At 36.7% G+C, this 19,638-nt stretch overlaps 1 protein-coding gene across 1 annotated transcript; it reads right to left on the reverse strand.

Moving 5' to 3' along the window:
- Window positions 1-765: 765 nt before the first annotated feature.
- On the reverse strand, window positions 766-1,704 carry LOC119538124 (olfactory receptor 5AN1-like). Its single transcript, XM_037840863.1, has one exon. The coding sequence runs from the start codon at window positions 1,702-1,704 to the stop codon at window positions 766-768; it is 939 nt and encodes a 312-aa protein (XP_037696791.1).
- Between the last annotated feature and the right edge of the window lie 17,934 nt (window positions 1,705-19,638).

The raw sequence follows: 19,638 nt of genomic DNA on the forward strand, positions 1-19,638 counted from the left end.
GACACAAACTTTGAATAACAACTTCCATCATAATTCCCACTGAACTATAGATGTACAGATTATATTATCAGATTAGGAAGCCAATGATACTCAGGGATCACACTTCACTTTCCATCCTATTTCATGATTTAAATCATATTCCCCTCCCTAGACCATGACTTATGGAATTATAGCAATGACCAAAAACATATTAGATGATTAGCACTGAGAGAATCTTAGGCAAACCTTAACTATTGAAGACAGGTCTTTCCAGGAAGCACAAACAGTCCAATTGTATAACTGTATTCTGTCAAAAGGTACATCCCGTCTGTTCATCCTCATCTGGTCACAAACACAGAATAATCAACAATAACTCCCATGTCTGGATTATGGTGCATCAGAATATTTAGGTGAGAAGGTTTCTGGACTCCTAGGGGACTCTGGAATTACCAACCCATAGATAAAGACACATGAGATTGAAAGGGCCCTAATCTCAGAAGCAAAAATATTCTATACCTTCTGTTTCACAATAAATAGGCTTAGATTAACAAGTAAAGTGGCTACCCCAGAAGCACGGTGAACACGAACCTCCAAGATATGAACATAAGGTATTTCAGTGGCACTGCTTCAGCTTTTGGTCCATAATGACATATTAGCTAATGGAAATTATGTCCTTATACATGCAAAGTTAAATTTTATTAATTTCCGTTTGTGTACCTATTTTCATGGGTTATGTTGATTGGTTCTGACTTGCCAAATATATCACTTATCTCACAATCTGTGACCTTAGCAGTGCCCTCTCTTTTTTTTCAACCTCATCAAGGCATCTTTAATCTCTCTGTTCCTCAGGCTGTAAATCACTGGATTCAACATGGGAATGAACACATTATAAAAGACTGAGGCAAATCTATCTAAGCTGGAGGAACCACCAGAGCTGGAGCTCAAATAGACATAGACAACTGATGTATAGAACAGGGAAACAGTGGTCATGTGAGAAGCACAGGTGTTGAAAGCCTTGGATCTGCCTTTAGCTGAAGTGATCTTCATAATGGAGATGACAATATAACCATAGGATAGCATGATGATTACAGCATTTGCTATCCCATAGGTCACTGTTAATATAGCAAGAATAACTTTCACAAAGAAAGTGTCAGTGCAGGACAAGTTCAACAACTGAGGCATGTCACAGAAGAAGTGGTTGATAACATTAGGCCCACAGAAGTGTAGCTGAAGCAAGGCATACAGTTGGGATAAAGAACCAAAGATTCCAGCCATATAGGTTCCCAGTGCCATCTGACCACAGAGGCTGGGAGACATGATGGATGAATAGAGCAGTGGTTTACAAATGGCAGCATATCGGTCATAAGCCATGGCTGTCAGGAGACAAGAATCACTCAGACCCGTGGTTGAAAAGATGAAGTATTGGACAATGCAGCCCCAATAGGTGATTGTTTGCTGCTTCTGAAAGAAGTTGGAGAGCATCTTTGGGACCGTGGAAGTAACATAGCAGATATCTATGAACGACAGGTTACTGAGGAAGAAGTACATGGGTGTGTGGAGGTGGGAATCCATCCTTATTAAGATGATGAGGCACAGGTTCCAGGTCACAGTTGTAATGTAGATCAGCAGGAATATAACAAAGAGCACTGCTAAGATCCTGGGAAAATCTGAGAATCCCAAGAGGATGAAGTGGGTGATCTCTGTAATATTTCCTCCTATAGTCATTGCCTCGGTGCTTCTGAAATCAGAAAGAAGGCAAGGGAACAATTGCTGAGCCAGGAGAAATGATGTCATTATTACCTTCATATGTGTGATTCTTTTCCTCCAAAGATCACTTGAAAATAAATACTTAGATACCCTTCTGGTGAAAACAATCCATCTTTTCACCTCAAAGTAGTTAAAAAGTTGCTATTCAGTGTTGAAGTGCCAATTAATTTATGTGCTCTCATGAGAATCACTACTGATATATAAAAATTTGAGTGATAGCTCTAAAAACTGTAATATGAGATATGTTATGATTATTAAATATAGAGATCAACAGTTATATTAATAGTTCTTTAATGTCCTCTATTAATTCAATATATAACTATTATTTTATAATAGTAAAAGTTTAAGTGGCATCTTTCTAGAATTATTTTGAAATAGACTTTCTGCTCTATATTGAAAATGAGATTTTTTAAAATATATTTTTTAATTAACTTTTTTTTTAAATTAACTAAAACATTAAAAAAAAACAAACAATAAAAAACATTTCAAATAAACCTTAACAGGGGAGTAAGAAAAGACAACTAACCTAAAATAACTACTTTACTTCCAACATGTTCCTATTCTACCCCAAGAAAATACCCTAATATAGCAACATTTCTGTGAACTTGTTCCTACCATACCCATCAGAAATTAACAAACCATATTCATTCCTGGGCATCCCCAGAACGTTAAATTTACCCATGACAGCTTATCTGTTCTTATTGGGTTATTGTTCTCCCTTCATTAATTTTACTTTTAAGCACTGTTGCGCCTTTTCATGACACTTTACAACATATGCCTCATAATACATAATATGTGTAAAACATTGTATATGTATTAAACATATACTATATTCAACATCTACAAACTGGACTGAAAAATAACATCAAAATTTCAATTTTGATAAATTTGGTAGGATAGTAGCTTACATACCCAATAAATTTATGGAATAAGTTCTCTATGAAAACTTTCATTTTAAGCATCCTATAGTTGGGTGAGTTCAGTTCAATATAGACCTGAGCTATTTTCTCAATGTTAGGGTATTTTGGAAACAGCTTAGTATTGTGGTTAAGGGTTTGGGCTTTGAAGTTTGGGTTTGGATATGATTTTGTTTTTATGAATATGTCCCAGTGCCTTAAACACACTAAATCCAGATTAATTCCTACTAAGGTAAGAGCTCATGAACTTCAAGGTTATGGGAGAGTTATAAGAGGAAATGATTCAAGTGCTCAAAACAGTTCAATACATCATAACTGTTCACTTGTAGTTGGCTATAATTATCACTGGTTGCTTCAAGATGCCCACATGACTCATAATTCCTACTGTTGATAGGAATTTTAGTCATTCCTGAGTTTAATGGATTACTTTTTGAAAACTCCTGAGACATCATCATCCCTGTAGACAGTTTGGTGTTGCTTCCAGGCAGGTGTAGATTTGGACCCAGTGTTCTTGCAAGACAAAACACCTAGCATAATGAAGCATTTGCTATTCAGTTTGATTGAGTTCAGGTAAATGGGGTCAATGAATGAAAAACATCAAGCTATGATAGGCACTGAGATACATAAAAGGTCGAAGATAAGATTCATTTCCCAAATAGTAAAGAGTATAATTCTTACTTTTTGTATATATGGTCACCATGGTTTGGTCACTAAGAGAATCATAATAGATAATACCTGTTGGTCTTGATCCATTCAAAACTCTCATTTCTTGGCAAAAAGTCAAGATTTTTTTCTTAAAAAATTCATAATTATGGGGGAGTTGAATTTTTAGGTATTCAAAAGATTATTTCTGCAAACCTACAATTGCTCTGACAATACATGTATTCTTAAAAGTATTATAAATTTGAATAACTCATTTTTATTTTAAGAATAGATGTTAGAACATTTAGAGAATTAATGAATAATTTCTAGATTTGGCAATAATTTAACATACAATATTATTGACTTACATTGGAGGAAATAGCATAAACTCTTTCATTATTGGTGGGAGACCTGGCTTACTATGGATGAGAGAAAAAAATAGATGTGCATTTATATAATCTCTGGGTGGGAAAGTTATTTCTGATGTATAATTCCAGAAAGACAAACTTTTAAAGAAGAAAATGCTATAACAATTTACACCTTGGTAACGACATAAAAAAAGCTTATAGAAAACATTTGAAATATAATTGATGAACTGGAATAAAACACGTAAAAATTTAAAAGACAATATGGAGTTGCCTTTAGTATGTAAAAAATCATGTAATTAAAAAATAATCAGAGAACTTTCAGGGAGATGGTGGAATAGGAGAGGCAGGGCAAACTTCTCCACCATGGAACAACTAGAGAAAAGGCAGAAAATGGTTCCAGGGTATGAGTGGCCAAAGAGGAACTTCTACATTATACTGAGAGGACCTGGATGAAAAAGCTGGGAATTTATGACTGATAGGACTGGGTGAGTTTACTCAATTGTGAACACTGTTGGGACCAGCTGCTACATATTGGTTGCAGCAGTGAGGAAAGAATTATGCAATTCCACACTCCCATCTCTGCAACCAGCTGGGACATAACCTGTCTCAGCCCTGCAGCTGGGAGTTCCCATGTGGGAACTTTGGAATCAACAAAATTGTGTTAACCACACACTGAGACCTTACTGTGGCTCAAAGTGCTTACCTCCCAGCCCTGAGACAAGATCCTGCAGGTGCCTGATTTGAAGGGTGAGTGAGGGGGGCATCCCATCAAGAGAAAAGGTGGTGCATAGCTGAGCAGGAGCTGCTCTGGCAATTAGCAGGTGAGAGAGACATTCTATGTCCTGCTGCCTTTATTCCTTCTCCATGGAGGACTGTAGTGCCCAAGGCTTGCACTAGCAGAGAAGTAGGGACTAGGGAGAGAGCTTCACAGAAACACCAAGAGCCCCTCCATAACCACAGAGACCCACGGGTGTATGGTGGGCGGGGATCATGTAGGTTGCCCAAAAGCAGAGCCCTTTCAAGCTGGCTAAGGGTTGGGGAAGGTGAATACCTCAGCCCCACAGACTGAGGATAATACACTCAGAAGCCTGAAAATCATCAGACCCATCAAGATCTCAAGTGGCTTCTCTGCTAAGGTGCATAGTTCCCACCTCCCACACCCAGGGCTGGACTTTAATCTGGTCTGGAACCCACACAGCAGGCTGCCACATTCAGGGAAAAACAGACTTGAGAGGAAGTGGTGGCCCAAGAACTCTATCTGCTGGGAAGACAGGAAAAGTGCAGTCTGCCAAATTCCTGTTCTGACAAGTTCTCTACAGGTATCCAAATAGACGTGCATCTCCCACAAAAATGTTATCAAAATTGTGAAATGCAGAGAAATCAGGAGAAAACCACAAAGCACATGATGATGCAAGAAGATATGGCCAAGCCAAATGATCAAATTAAAAAGCCAGAGGAGACACAAAACTTGGAACAACTAATCAAAGAAGTGCATACAAATCTCTGAACCAACTTCAGTGGGTTGACTAAAGACATAAAGGATATCAAGATGACACTAGAAGAGCATAAGGAAGATTTTGAAAGAGTAAATAGAAAACTAGCAGATCATGGAAATGAAAGATACTGTAGATCAAATTAAAAATTACTAAAAACACACAAGGGCAGATTTGAAGAAGCAAAAGAAAGAATAAGTGAACTAGAAAACAGTGTAATTGAATGCAAAAACACCAAAGAACAAATGGTGAAAAGGATGGAAAAATTTGAATTGGATCATAGGGAAATAATGGACAATACGAAACATGCAAGTATAAGAATCATTGGTGTTTCAGAAGGAAAAGAGAAGAGTAAAGGCCTGAGAAGAGTATCTGAGGAGTTAAATGGGGAAAACTTCCCAACCCTTATAAAAGATATGTAAGTCAAAGAAGCTGATGAACTCCAAATAGAATAAATCCAAATAGACCCACTCCCAGACACATGCTAAGCAGACTGTCAAATGTTGAAGAGGAAGATAAAGTCCCGAAAGCAGCAAGAGAAAAGTGATTCACCACATACAAGGGTAACCACATGTGACTAAGTACTGACTACTCAATAGGCACCATGGAGGTGAGAAGGCAGTGGTAAGATGTATTTGGGGTTCTGGAAAGGGTGATTTTGCCCCAGAGGCAGAGGGCAGGCCTTCCACCTCAATACTCAGGAAGAGTGCTGCTGTCCCAGGCCTGGAGTAGAGCACATTCCCAGGGGTTTGGGGAGAGCCTAGCCACCACTCCACTATTCTGAAGGGGTTGAGCATGTGCCCCAGGGATGGAAAAAGTCTGGCTGCTGCCCCAATGTTTGAGGAGGGTGAGGCTGAGAAGAAGGTGGTCTCCCCAGTGTGTACATATGTTGGAGCACTCACCCAGGATTTGAGGGCTGCCATGAAGGCCTTTGGAAAGGTTGTACTCCTGTTCTCTGAAGTCCCAAGGTAAAAATGTTATTCTATAAATAACTCTTAGACTTTGAAATATATTGAAGTATGCCCTGCAGGTTTTAGGAACTGTTTTGGTCCTGTGAACCTTGTTTTCCTTTCCATTTCTCTTTATTGAAATGGGAACATTTAACCTATGAGAGTCTTTCCTTTGTATATTGGCAGCAGATAACTTGTTCTGAGTTTCACTGGTCCATAGTCAGGGGGGAATTTTACCTTAGGACAGACCACACCTGTAACTGATTTTGATAAGGTCTGGTACATACCTATTGTTACTCAAATGATTTAAATTTTTGTGATATTGTGAAGGGATGAGTGTATTTTGTGTTTGGAAAGAATATGTCTTTTTGGGGTCCAAGGGTTGGAATGTACTGGCTTGGATATATTATGTCCCACTAAAAGAGCCATGATCTTTTAACCCAATTTTGTTGGGTAGAAACTTTTGGTTGAGTGTTTCCATGGAGATGTGACTCACCAACTGTGGGCAATACCTTTGATTAGATTATTTCCATGGAGGTGTTGCCCTGCCCATTCAGTGTGGGTCTTAATTAAATCACTGGAGTCCTGTAAGAGCTCACAGACAGAAGGAGGTCAGTGCTGCAGCTGAAAGAGACTTTTGGAGAGATGCTTGGGTGCTGATGCTTAGAGATGCTTGGAAACATTTGGAAATGCTAGCCAAGAGTTCACTCTGGAGAAACTGAAAGAGTCAAGCCCAGAGACATTTTGGAGAAAGCCACTGAGAAACCACAAACCCGGAGCAAGGGAAAGCAGAAGCCAGCCATGTGACTTCCCAGCTGACTGAGGTGCTCCAGAGGCCTCGGCCATTCTTCAGTGAAGGTATCATCTTGTTGATGGCTTATTTTTGACACTTTTATGGCCACAGAACTGTGAATTTGTAACAAATAAACCCCCTCTATAAAAGCCAATCCATTTCTAGTATTTTGTTTAATGGCAACATTAGAAAACTGGAACAGCTTTTTACAAGAGACTCATCAATACAACCAATTATACAAATAAATTGAAAGTGAAATGATGGAAAAAAATATTACATGCAAGCTGTAACCAAAAAAAAGGGCAGGGATAGCCATAGTGATATCAGGAAAAATAGACTTTAAATGCAATGATATCATAACAGACAAGGAAGGGCACTATATGTTAATAAAAGGGACTATTAACCAAGAAGAAATCAGTTGTAAATGTTTGTACACCCAATTAAGGAGCTCTAAAGTACATGAGGCAAACACTGGCAAAAATGAAGGGAGCAATAGATGTTTCTACAATAATAGTGGGAAACATCAATACAGAACTCTCTTTTATAGATAGAAAACCAGACAGAGGATCAATAAGGAAATAGAGAACCTAAACAATGTGACAAATGAATTATACCTAACATATATATATATATCTGCATCCCCAAACACCAGGATAGTCATTCTTTTCTAGTGCTCATGCAATATTCTCCAGGAGAGATCATATATTTGGGAACAAAACAGTTTTAAATAAATTCAAAAAGTTTGAAATTATTCAAAGCACTTTCTTGGACCATGATGGAATGAAACGAAGCTGGAAATCATTAATAACCAAAGAACCAGATTGTTCAAAAATATATTGAGGTTAAACAAACCATTCTTAAATAATCATTGTGTCAAAGAAGAAACTGCAAGAGAAATCAGTAAATATCCAGAGATGAATGAAACCAAGAGTACAACATATCAAAACCTTTGGGATACAATGAAGGTAGATGGAAATTTATAGCTCTAAATGCATACATTAAAAAGGAAGAAAGAGCTAAAACTGGAGACCTAACTGAACGACCAAAGAAGCTAGAGAAAGAACAGCAAACTAACCTTAAAGCAAGTATAAGGAAAGAAATATCAAAGACTAAAGCAGAAATAAATGAACTGGAGAACAAAAAACAATAGAGAGAATCAATAAAATATAAAGTTTGCTCTTTGAGAACCAACATGCCTTCACAGGAGGATTTTACCAAGCTTTCCAAAAAGATGCAAATAAAATTATAAACGAGAGGGGGATCATTACCATGGATCCCAAAGAAATAAAAAAAGAGGCAAAAGAAGATACTATGAACAACTGTAAGCCAACAAACTAGACAATTTAGAGGAAACTTGCAATTTTCTGGAAACATATTGTCAACCTATACTAACTCGAAAACAAGTAAATGACCTCAACAAACCAATCAAAAGTAAAGAGACAAAATCAGTCATCAAAAACCTTCCTGCAAAGAAAAGCCCAGGTCCACATGTCTTCACAGGGAAATTTTACCAAACTTTCCAAAAAGATTTGACACAAATTCCTGCTCAAATTCTTCCAAAAATTTGAAGAAAAAGAAACATAACCTAACACATTTTATGAAGTTAACATCACTCTAATACCAAAACCATATAAAGAAACTACAAGAAAGGAAAACTACAGGCCAATCTTCCTAATGAGTGTACATGCAAAAGTTCTCAAAAAATACTTGCAAATGAATCCAAAGGCACATTAAACAAACGATAAATGATGACCAAGTGGGGTTCTTTCCAGGCATGCAAGGGTGGTTAAACATAAGAAAAATCAATCAATGTAATACAGCATATTAACAAATCAAAATGGAAAAATCACATGATCATCTCAATTGATGCTGAAAAGGCTTTCAACAAAATTCAACATCCTTTTCTAATAAAAATGTGACTGGGAAAGCCATGTGGATCACACTTCCCTTTGTCCAGTGTATGGATGGATGAGTAAAAAAATGGGGCCAAAAAAAAAAAAAAAAAAAAAAAAGAAAAGAAAAAAGGCACTCAGTGTTCTTTTTTTTTTACTTTAATTGTTCTTTTGCACTTTAATTTTTATTCTTATTATTTTTGTGTGTGTGGGAATGAAAATGTTCAAAAATTAATTTTGGTGTTGAGCACACAATTATAAAATGGCACTGTGAACAGCTGATTGTACGCTTTGTATGACTGCATGGTATGTGAATATATCTCAATAAAATTGAATTAAAAAATAATACTTTACAATGTTAAATTGGATACTAAAGAGAATCTTTTAAATGGCTGCTGGTTTTAAATCCACTCTTAGATTTTCATTTGACATGCTTCATTTTAAGAGAATTTGAGAGCATAACTTTAGGCAAAGTAATGTAATACATTTTGATTACAGCATAATAAATGTTTTTGTCCCAAAACCAAAACAACAACAAAAAAGGATGAATAATAGTTACCACCTCATATGGCTATTGCAGGATTAAAAGGCCTAAAGGGCTTTAAACAATGAAAACCCAGTAAGTGTTAGCAATTATCTTTCTCATCAACATTCTTCTCTGAAATAAAAGGAAAAACAAAGAAATGCTCCTGAAGTATCAAGGAGCTTTTCATAAAGATGTACTGTTAGCCATAGGAATATTAATGAATTATATTATTTATTTTTATCTTGTATTGTTTTATCTACCACCTAGTAGAATTGTAAATTCATGAAGCAACATTTTAATCATCACCAATAAATACCTTCTCACTGTTAAAACTAACTATAAACAATTCATGAAATTATTGAGATATTTTACTATTAAATGGTAAGAATACTAAAAACCAATATGTATAAAACTCAAGAAGAATATAGTTTATGCATTAATAAATGATTCACACCACTTTGGGCATGAAATTAAGAATAATTCATTTTGGTATCATTTTAATTCCAACTTTAGAAATTTTGGAAATCATTCTCCCTATTCACATTAAAAATACAATACTGCCAATACAAGTTCTCAGTTATGTTAACCAACATAAGTCAGATTCCTGGTAAATGTCTTGAAAATATAAGCTCTCCCAGACATTGTTCTCCAAACACACCATAATAGGTCAAAAAGGTGAGGATAAGTCAAACTGGAGACCAATCAGTTGCACTAAAGTCCTTCATTTATTAATAAAATTCAGTGAGAGATTCACCCATTATTAAATGAAGTTTATCTAATCAACCATACCCAGAAGAGTGAAGAGTTGTGCATTGCTTATCTTATTCATGATAAAATTATCCTAAAACCCTCTGTTAAAATTTGGTAGACAAGAAGAAAATTTCAAAAAGCATCTCATACACACTAACTCTCTTTGATTAATTCCTTTGAAGTTTTCACAACACAGTTTTGAGAAGAAAAGGTGACATAAATAAAAAGTGGATGGAAATTTTGCTACCTGGATCTAGTTAATCAAAACTCCTTGAAAGCCTTATCTAATGAGGATGTTGTCAATTTCCTAGGTTGTGCCTCATATAAAATGTGGTTCTTATTCTGAAGGAATAACAAGGTAAGTAAAGGAAGGTACAAAGGGACAGTTAGACCAACCCTACCTGTGCTTGGAGTGGGTGTTTCTGACATCTGTGTTCCCCAGTCTATTATCTCCAGGTACTCAGGGTCCTCAAAGATGACACTGAAGAGGTATTTGTAGAATTTTAGAAGACCTAGTGGAGTCATACAAGAGGACTTTGTCATATCATTACATAAGATTATGTGAACAGTGACTCCATTTGTTGCAATGCAGAAATTTTGAATCAATGCTGCATGCTTAAATGGAAAGCAAATAATTATTATTTGAAAAACAAAATCCTCAAGGACCAGATTGCATTAAAAGAGTCCTTGGAGTAGAAGAAGTTGGGAAACATGGACATGCAGTTTTTGATCTTGGGAAATTCCCTTGAAACCCATTAAAGTATTTTTTTATTTAGTTCAATTTTTGAGATATTTCAGGCACAGTCTCATATAATTCTAGATGCTTCCAACACCATTTCACAGGTTAAAAAGCAGATGGTAACAAAGTCCAAGGTCACATCCTTAAGAAATTGCAGAACTAGAATTCCAACCCCCACCTGACCCCAGGATATTACCTGAAATTTTTATTTGGGATTATTATTTTCATCAAAGTTTAGAAAGCTAAAAAAATTCTTTGAGAATTTAATTAAGGTGGTTAATTGAACCTGAGAAAGACTCCTAAGTGGTGTGTAGAAGTGATGGTTTCATGAAAATATTTTTACAGCAGAAAAAGGGCTGTAATACTTGCTCCACGTAGGTCCTACAGGTAGAAATACTCAGATATTGATGTAGCCTAGAATCCAGTGGCCTCACTAGTTACTGCCTTCTGAATATCACCCAGATCTTTCAGGGTTCTTTGCAAGTTGCAATTGCTTCATTCTTTTCCATAGGAATTTTTCAGATGGCCTTATTGCACCCCATTATCAGCCAGTTAGGCCATGAAAAAAAGCTGTCCACTAATAGCAAGAGAGATTTGCACAACTGGATATCCTCTTAAATGCATGGATAAGGGCAGAGGTGAAAGGAGAAAAAGCAATTAGAGGGAGCAAACTCCCCAGGTAATTGCTTTCTGGTGTCATGGTTGTCGTGGGGCTTTTATCCCTACAGGTTTCATGCCCCGTTTGGCCTTGTCCCTGCTGGTTTCCTTCCTCACTTCCCCATGCTCCTTTCATGATCTCATGATTGTGGGCTGTTCTTTTTGTCTCTGAAGTCATTTGAGCTGGAAAGGACCCAGAGATCATCTAGTCCAATAACTTCAATTTTCAGTTGAAGAAGCTGAAGCCAGAGAAGCTAAGGGGGATTTTCTTGGGATGGCACCACTAGCTAGCAATGTAGGTTGATAATAATAAATTATATATAAAACTACCTCTTTGTTCAAAAAAATTAAATTCTCTTTTTTTAGCCTCTGAATCTCTATTTTATCCTTATGGTTTCTCTGTAGGTCTCTTCTCAGTCTTAAGGCAATGGAATTTCTAGAGTGTTCACAACTCTGGGGTCTCCAAGTCCTGTCTCATTAGACACACTTCAACATTCTTCATTCTTGAGTCTGGGGCAATCTCAAGGGTGCTACACTGGAGATCCTTTCTCTCCTTTACATTGACACCAGGCTAGGGAATGCAAAGCACTAAGTACTCAAGCTAAATGTTAACCAACCAAATGAGTACTGTATGCTCTTTGCAAGCAGCTATAGCTGTTATTCTCTAGACAATCATACAATATTCCCCACAAAACACATCTTTTTGAGAAGGATGCAATTAGAAAGAAATCACAGGTAGCCTTATAAAGCAGAAATCACAGGTAGCCTTATAAAGCAGAAATAAATTTGACAAAAATATTTATTTTATTTATTTTATTTATTTTGACAAATAAATTGTCAAAAATAGCCTGTGATTTGTATATAAAGGTATGGAGTAGAAGACTCAGAGATTTTTCTAGATAAAATCTGAGTCAATAATGGAGTAAAATATGTCTGTGAACTAAAGGTATTTCTCAAATTAGCCATCCAAAACACCTTCTTTCTCCCTAATCATTTCTCAGTCTCCTTGTTCAAAAAATGAAGAAAAAGAAAATCCCAAGGAAGCATAAGGTCCTATACAAGAAAGTAAGGTCAAGTATTTCATTTCCTTAAATTTAGTCATTGCATCCTGGTGTATCTTTTGAAGAAAGATTCTGAAGGAATGAGGGGACTAATTGAAAAGAGAGTCAAGAAGTCTGCTACCAGTTTGGAGGGGATAATTGAAGGAGGCAGACAATGTATTTATTATCCTGGACTCAGCAGTGGTCCTGCCCATGGTGGGACTGAATGGAGAGAGAATCTTGTGTGAAGAGAGCAGAACATTGCATCCATCCTCATTATCGTCTTCATCATCATCACCAACAATGATCACAAAAAGATTTAATGAGCAGCTCCATTACATATTTCCCCCTGATATCATGAAGATCTGTACAGCCTTCTCCCTGTCTGTTCATTCAATATGGTAACCTTAGGCCTCATGTGTTGTATGCAAGACACAAAGAGTATTATGAAAATTGCCTCTAACTTATTTTTTCTATCATATATCCCTTAACCCCAATTGGATATATATTGGATCTTCTTACCATTTTCCACATCACTGAAATGTCCATTTTGGGTATTTCTCTAAAGCATTCTTTTTAATTTTTGTGGATCTTCCTTGCAGTTAATTAATTCTTTCATAAGTTGAGATTCCTGGCTGCTCATTCTATCCATTGTGTTGTTCAGAGCAATGGGCTAACACAGAAGCTAATACAATGACAACAGGATTATAAGAAAAGAAACAGCTACATTGCAAGGCTGACTAGCAAGGAGACAGGAGGCAAGCTCAAATCTGCTTCCCTGATCCAAGAACTAAGGGAGATTTATAGGATGGAAACTAAGGGCAGTGGGGACAGTCAGAGGGATAAAAGTGGCCTCTTCTGATTGATTGCCTCTAATTCTGTTTATATATTGTAGAAATATGCCAGCAGACCATATCTTATCTTCCTTTTGAGGGACCCTTCATATTTTATTTGTGTCTGATGACTCTTCATCCCCATGAAAATTGTTCCAAGGAATGTGATTTTTGTCCTAGTGTCTCAGGGGCCATTCAGGGAACAGGTGTTTCTACATATGCTCTGCTCTCCCACATACAGCTAAGTTTGGCTGCCACTAAAATGACCTCAGAGAGAATTTTAGATATGAGAGAGGAAGAAATCCTGATAAGCAGGTTCTGGGTTGAATCTTCAATTTTAGTTGTGATTCCTCACTATCTCACCAATGGTTTCAGAGTTTCAAATTTCAATCATAATATTTTGGATTTTTTTTGGGGGGGGTTCCCTTTTCTTTCACCTATTTTGATAGTCTCTTTTTCCTTCATCATGCTTTCAATATAATCCTTTTTTTTTTTTTTTGAAGATATCAAGTGTATTTATGTACAATTATTCTCTGGTAATTTAAATAACTGTAGATTTACAGATAGGATTCTACAGTTTGATGTTGTTGCTGACCTTCTCCATGGTAATTTGCTTACTGTTTGTTCACTCATTTTTGAGGTGAGTTCATGTGCCTTTGAACTATATCTGATGGAATCATTGAGGCCTGAGTTTAAAATATGTTCCTTCAGATATGAGTTACCTTATTTCTTTCCAGTGACTTGGAGGCAATACCAACCCAGAAACCCTTTAAACAAAATTTTTGACTTGCAGTTTTGGTGGGCCATAAGAGTAACAAGATTTAGGCTCATATCTACATGAGTACAAATTTTAGGTTAGGAATTTTCAGGGGCAAATTTTTAACCTTTTCTCTGCCCCTCCCAGTAAAGGCTAAGAGAGGTGTGTATGTCACTGTCTCATTCTGTGGGATAGGTTTTTGTCTCATTTGCTCTCTGAGTGTGTCACCCTTTGGCTGTCCCTGCTTTACGTAGGGTGTGAAGTTGTTCTAATCCAACCTCACATGCTCTTTTTCTCCTGCAATTTACATCCATACACATTAAAATCCAAGGCTTACACCACCACAGTTAGTAGATTGCTCCTAGGCAAATGTTGCACCCAGTCCCATATGCTCTTAGGTTCATTTAATGTCATTTCTTTTCTCTGGGGAATTTCTTTGTGTTCTCAGTGGATCAGTCAAGAAAAAAATAGATGTGTTTTAGATTTCACCTTGCATTTTTAGTGATATCTCTGAACATTTGTCCACAATATTGCCAGAAACATATTTTTTTTCTAAAACACTAAGCAAGTTATTTGATATGCTTACAATATTTTTGGTATCAAAAATATGATTGAATTTTCCTTGAAAACAAGGCATGGTATTAAATTATTCACATTTATTGAGTGCTTATTCTGCTCCCAGTGTGATTCTGAATCCTTTTATATTTATCACATTTTAATTTTTTTAATAGCCCTAGGAGATATAAACACATATTATTAGCATCTTACAGATGAGGAGACTGTGGCTCAGAGTGGTAATCAACTCAAGGTCACTCCATCTACCAAGGGCAGAACTAGGATTTAAATCAAAATACTCTAGCTCCAGAGCCATATAATTAGCAGCTGCACACTAATGCTTCTCTAAAATATATTGATTGCTGCATTAATCATATTTCTGAATAACTATCAAGGGCAAAGCAGTGTACTTCATTGTTTGACAGATGCAAAGTTGACCTTAAGGGTCTGTATCCCAATAGAAAGATGAGAAGTGTGTCCACAGAGGTTTATTACAAGACAAGAGAAGATATATGGCATGAGAGAAACAGAAGTAAAATCCTGTGGGTGATTAGCACCTGAATGTGGGCAGGAAATTAGCAATCAGGATTATTTGAACAAGATTTTCTCACAAAAAGTCTCTAAAATAGTGAAGCTTATTTTTAAGGTATTACTGTAAACATGGACAGGGCAATGGAAACGTACTTGAGCTTGCTGTCAACGATACAACTGCCATGTCTCTTCACGTATACACTTTTACAGGAAATGAACAAAAAACCTGTAATGCTGCCTACTTACCAAGGAAATGAATCAAGATGGAAGAGAATTTAGTCTTTTCTCGGGAAGAAGAAATGAAGAGATATTAATTGTTTTGTAATATGTGCTGGTTTAACTGAGGGACAGGGAAATCTCAGTCATTAGATGGTAACCATTGCAAAGCTTGTGTCCACAGATACCTAAAAGGTAAAATCACCATGGCAACTCTTATCTACGTAGAGAACCGGGTTAAACCAGTGGCACCGTTATTGATCTTACAGGCATCTCTTAATTGCCACATTGTTTTCCTCAACCTTCCCAGATTCTGTCATTTCTAACCAAGCCATATTTTTTAGTTGCCTTTCCATTTATCAGGAATTCCTAAGCTTTCTTCTTTCCCTTTCAATAAAGTTTATCTTGCAATAAAGTTCATTTTGACTCTTTTTCTTTGTTCAACTATTTCTCACAGCATTGTTGACATATATATTCCTTCTCCTCTTGTTTACCTCCATTTACAAATCAAAAACAGAAAATGGAAAGAGATAATGAAGTGCCCTCTTTGAAATGTATTTTTTAATGTTCCTAAGGCCTTATACCAAAAATATGTTGCAGAAATACACATAGGAGAAAATCACATTTTCCTTTCATCCCCAAACTATAATTAGATCATAGATTTAAAATTTAAATTGCAATAGGTCAGATTTGATGGAAAAGCTGAGAAATTATGTATCCCAAAATGTGAAATCCAACATAAATAAATTAACTCACACATTTTAATAGACCTGAAGAATAATGTAGTTGCCTGAAGCCCAGTGACATTCAATTTTAATTATTTTCTCAATAAAAGATCAATTAAAAATAAATAAATACATGTTTCAATACAATGGAGACTAAACTTTTAACAGGTCATGTAACTATATTTCCACCAGAAAAATTCTACTTAAATCTTAAATACCATATGAATCATTCATTTTATTTTTCTTAGCCTTCAGAAACATTGTTGAATATAAGTTACTTGATGATTTCAACTTAGGAAGAGTCAAAATACGATTATGTTTACTAAAATCCTAAGGTGAACATATTTATTCAGCTAATATTGATTAAGTGCGTGCTATGTGCTAGGCACTGCTCAGATGCTGGAACATGGAGGATCTTGTTAGGAAAAGTGATGGATGCCAAGGTGACCCAGAGTGTGTGCTGTGAAACAATCTCCACTTCCCTCTACAGAACCCAAGCAGACAGGTGTGAATGTCACAGAAACAGAGACTCCTCAACCCACCCTAACCTGGGCCAGAACTCCTACAAGAGGAAGGGCCACCTTTGAGGATGAGGAAGGACACTTCCAAAGTCAGCTTTAGGAGCACACACTGAATACCAACAGGAAAAAAAAAGATAGGAAAGTGTAACATGCATTACACCTAATTGTAATGTTAACAATAAACTTAAAGTAAATTAAATGAATAAAGAGGGGAAAAGTCCTCATAAAAGGTGTTTTACTGGCTAAAGCAGGAATATTTCATCCATGGCCTTCTGCTGGAAAGCAACCACAGATGGTTTGCCTGATGAAAAACAGAGCCTTCAGAGATCTGAAAGCTACACAGACTGAGAGTGTTAAATGGAGAAGGAATTCTTGCTTTGCCATCTGGTAAAAAGCAGGACTACACAAAAAGTGACATCTAGAAATAGTACAGAAAATGCAGGAAATTATACATAAGCCTCTGTAACAGAATACATGAAATAATTAGAGGCAAATTTGGCTGGTTGGTGTGGTGAGATGAGGGACTTCTCAGAACCCATCTCTTCTTTATTGGAATTACAGGACACCCCCCAGCTTCATCTCAGTGCCAGTTGGAGTCTCAATAACAATTATATGCCAAACAGTGCATCATCTTGGGGGATGAAATGATGCCTGACAAGCTACTTCCTTAGCGAATAGTTGCTGGATAAATAACTATGAGCCTCAGTGTGTGTCCAATCCATGAACTGCCCCCTTCTGAATTTGTGGATCAGTTTTGCTCTTAAAGGATTTCCTAAGAAGAAAACAATTGTCTTTTCTTGCATAAGAAAGAGGTTTTACTAAAACACACAAGAATATACCAAGTAATATCATGGTGATAATTTATGTATGTCAATTGTTGTATTAAAGCTGACATTCAATTCTTATCTGATATTGTCATTCTATTTCAGGAGAAATTTATTCTAAAGACATCTGTACTTGCTTTGAGAGTGATTGATTTAGGACTGGACATGAGGCCCAATGGTACTACTGTGGACGTCTGCTGGGTGGGGGTGGGTAGAGTATCTGGAAAATACTTCTCCATTTTTAAGAGGGTCCAAGAGAGATGATCTCTCTTTTCCTCTGGACATTTTCTGGTCTGGAAATAACTTCTAGAATAACTGCAGCCAACCTGCTAGCAGTCTGAGAATGAAGCCAACACCAGAAGGCAGAATGAGCACATGGAATGAACTGAGGTTCTTGATTACATCATTGAGCACCTGAATCAACAGAACTACTCCCTATTATGGAAGGTGTGCCAGTTTGAATGTATTGTGTCCCCCAAATGCCATTATCTTTGTGGTCTTGTTGGACAGACGTTTTTGGTGCTGGTTAGATTTGCTTGGAATGTGCCCCACTCAGCTGTGGGTAATAATTTTGATGAGATGTTCCCATGGAGGTGTGGCCCCGCCCATTCGGGGTGGGCCTTGATCAGTGGAGCCATATAAATGAACTGACTGAGAGCGAGAAAACTCAGTGAGTGCAGCTGGGAGTGATGTTTTGAAGAGGAGCAAGCTTGCTAGAGAGGAACGTCCTGGGAGAAAGCCGTTTTGAGGCCAGAGCTTTGGAGCAGATGCCAGCTGCGTTCCTAGCTAGCAGAGGTTTTCCAGACTACCATTGGCCGTCCTACGGTGAAGGTACCTGATTGCTGGTGTGTTACCTTGGACGCTTTGTGGCCTTAAGACTGTAACTGTGTAGCAAAATAAACCCCCATTTTATAAAAGCCTATCCATCTCTGGTGTTTTGCATTCTGCAGCATTAGCAAACTAGGACAGAAGGTAAATTTCAGTTACTTCTGTCTCAAAGTATCCTAAGTGATACATGTGTTATTTACTGAGAATTTTTTAAATTAATTTTTTAAATTAACAGTGTAGTATCCTCTCATTATTTAGTGAGCATGAGTATGTGAAACCTCGAACTAAGGTGTATTACAATTCTTGCAAAATTGCTACCTTCCAGGGAAGAGGGAAGCAAGTTCTCTGTGCCCTAGCATCCCCCAGATTTTGTGGTCACAACCCCCAGAATGGGAGAAAATATTTTCAAATCTTATATCTAATAAGGGATTTGTACCTAGGATACAAAAAGAACTCTTACAACAAAATAATAAAAGAGACAGCACAATTTAAGAATGGGCAAAGATCTGAATAGATATTTTCCCAAAGAAGATATATATGTGGCAAATAAGCACAAGGAAAGATTTTCAATATCATCAGTTATCAGAGAAATGGAAATAAAAAAACATAATGAAATACTACTTCACACCCACTAAGATGGTTAGAACAAAAAAGACAGGAAATATCAAGTGTTGGTGACAATGGAGAGAAATTGGAACCCTCATGCACTGCTGGTGGGAATACAAAATGGTGCAGCCAATTTAGGAAAAACTATCTATTTTCTCTCCTGGTCCTTGGAAATTCCTGGAAAATAACAGCATTAAAATAACAGTTGTGCTACTACATTCATTGTATCAACTCATGCAACCAAAGAGCTGAAGGACACAAAATGTTGAATGACAATAGGAAATAATGTATACCATCTTTTAATACTTTTTCTTTGTCTCTACAACATTGAATATTCAATAACCTCATTAGTACAATGAATTTTCATGCAAGACTTTTCCCAGAAAATTAAACAGATGCTTGAAATATCATAAATGACTTCATTGGGTGATCCCATTGACTTTGTCAATCAAGGGTAAATTTTCTGGATATGGTAGGAAAAGAAGTTTGAATTCAACAATATGAGCTGTTGCTGTTGGCAGTGACATGGACTTTGAATATCACACCCAATCAGAAATCCCCACCAAATTCTAAATATGAGTAATCAAATCATCATATTCTGAAGTAAATGATACTGAAGGGACTACATGCTTCTTTCCATCCCTCTTACTGATTCATAACATCTTCTCCTTCCATAGACTACAGTTCCTGGAAATAATAAAATTACCAACAATCTCCAAAATGATTAGC

Source organism: Choloepus didactylus, chromosome 6, assembly GCF_015220235.1.
Source record: "Choloepus didactylus isolate mChoDid1 chromosome 6, mChoDid1.pri, whole genome shotgun sequence".
Classification (NCBI taxonomy): Eukaryota; Metazoa; Chordata; class Mammalia; order Pilosa; family Megalonychidae; genus Choloepus; species Choloepus didactylus.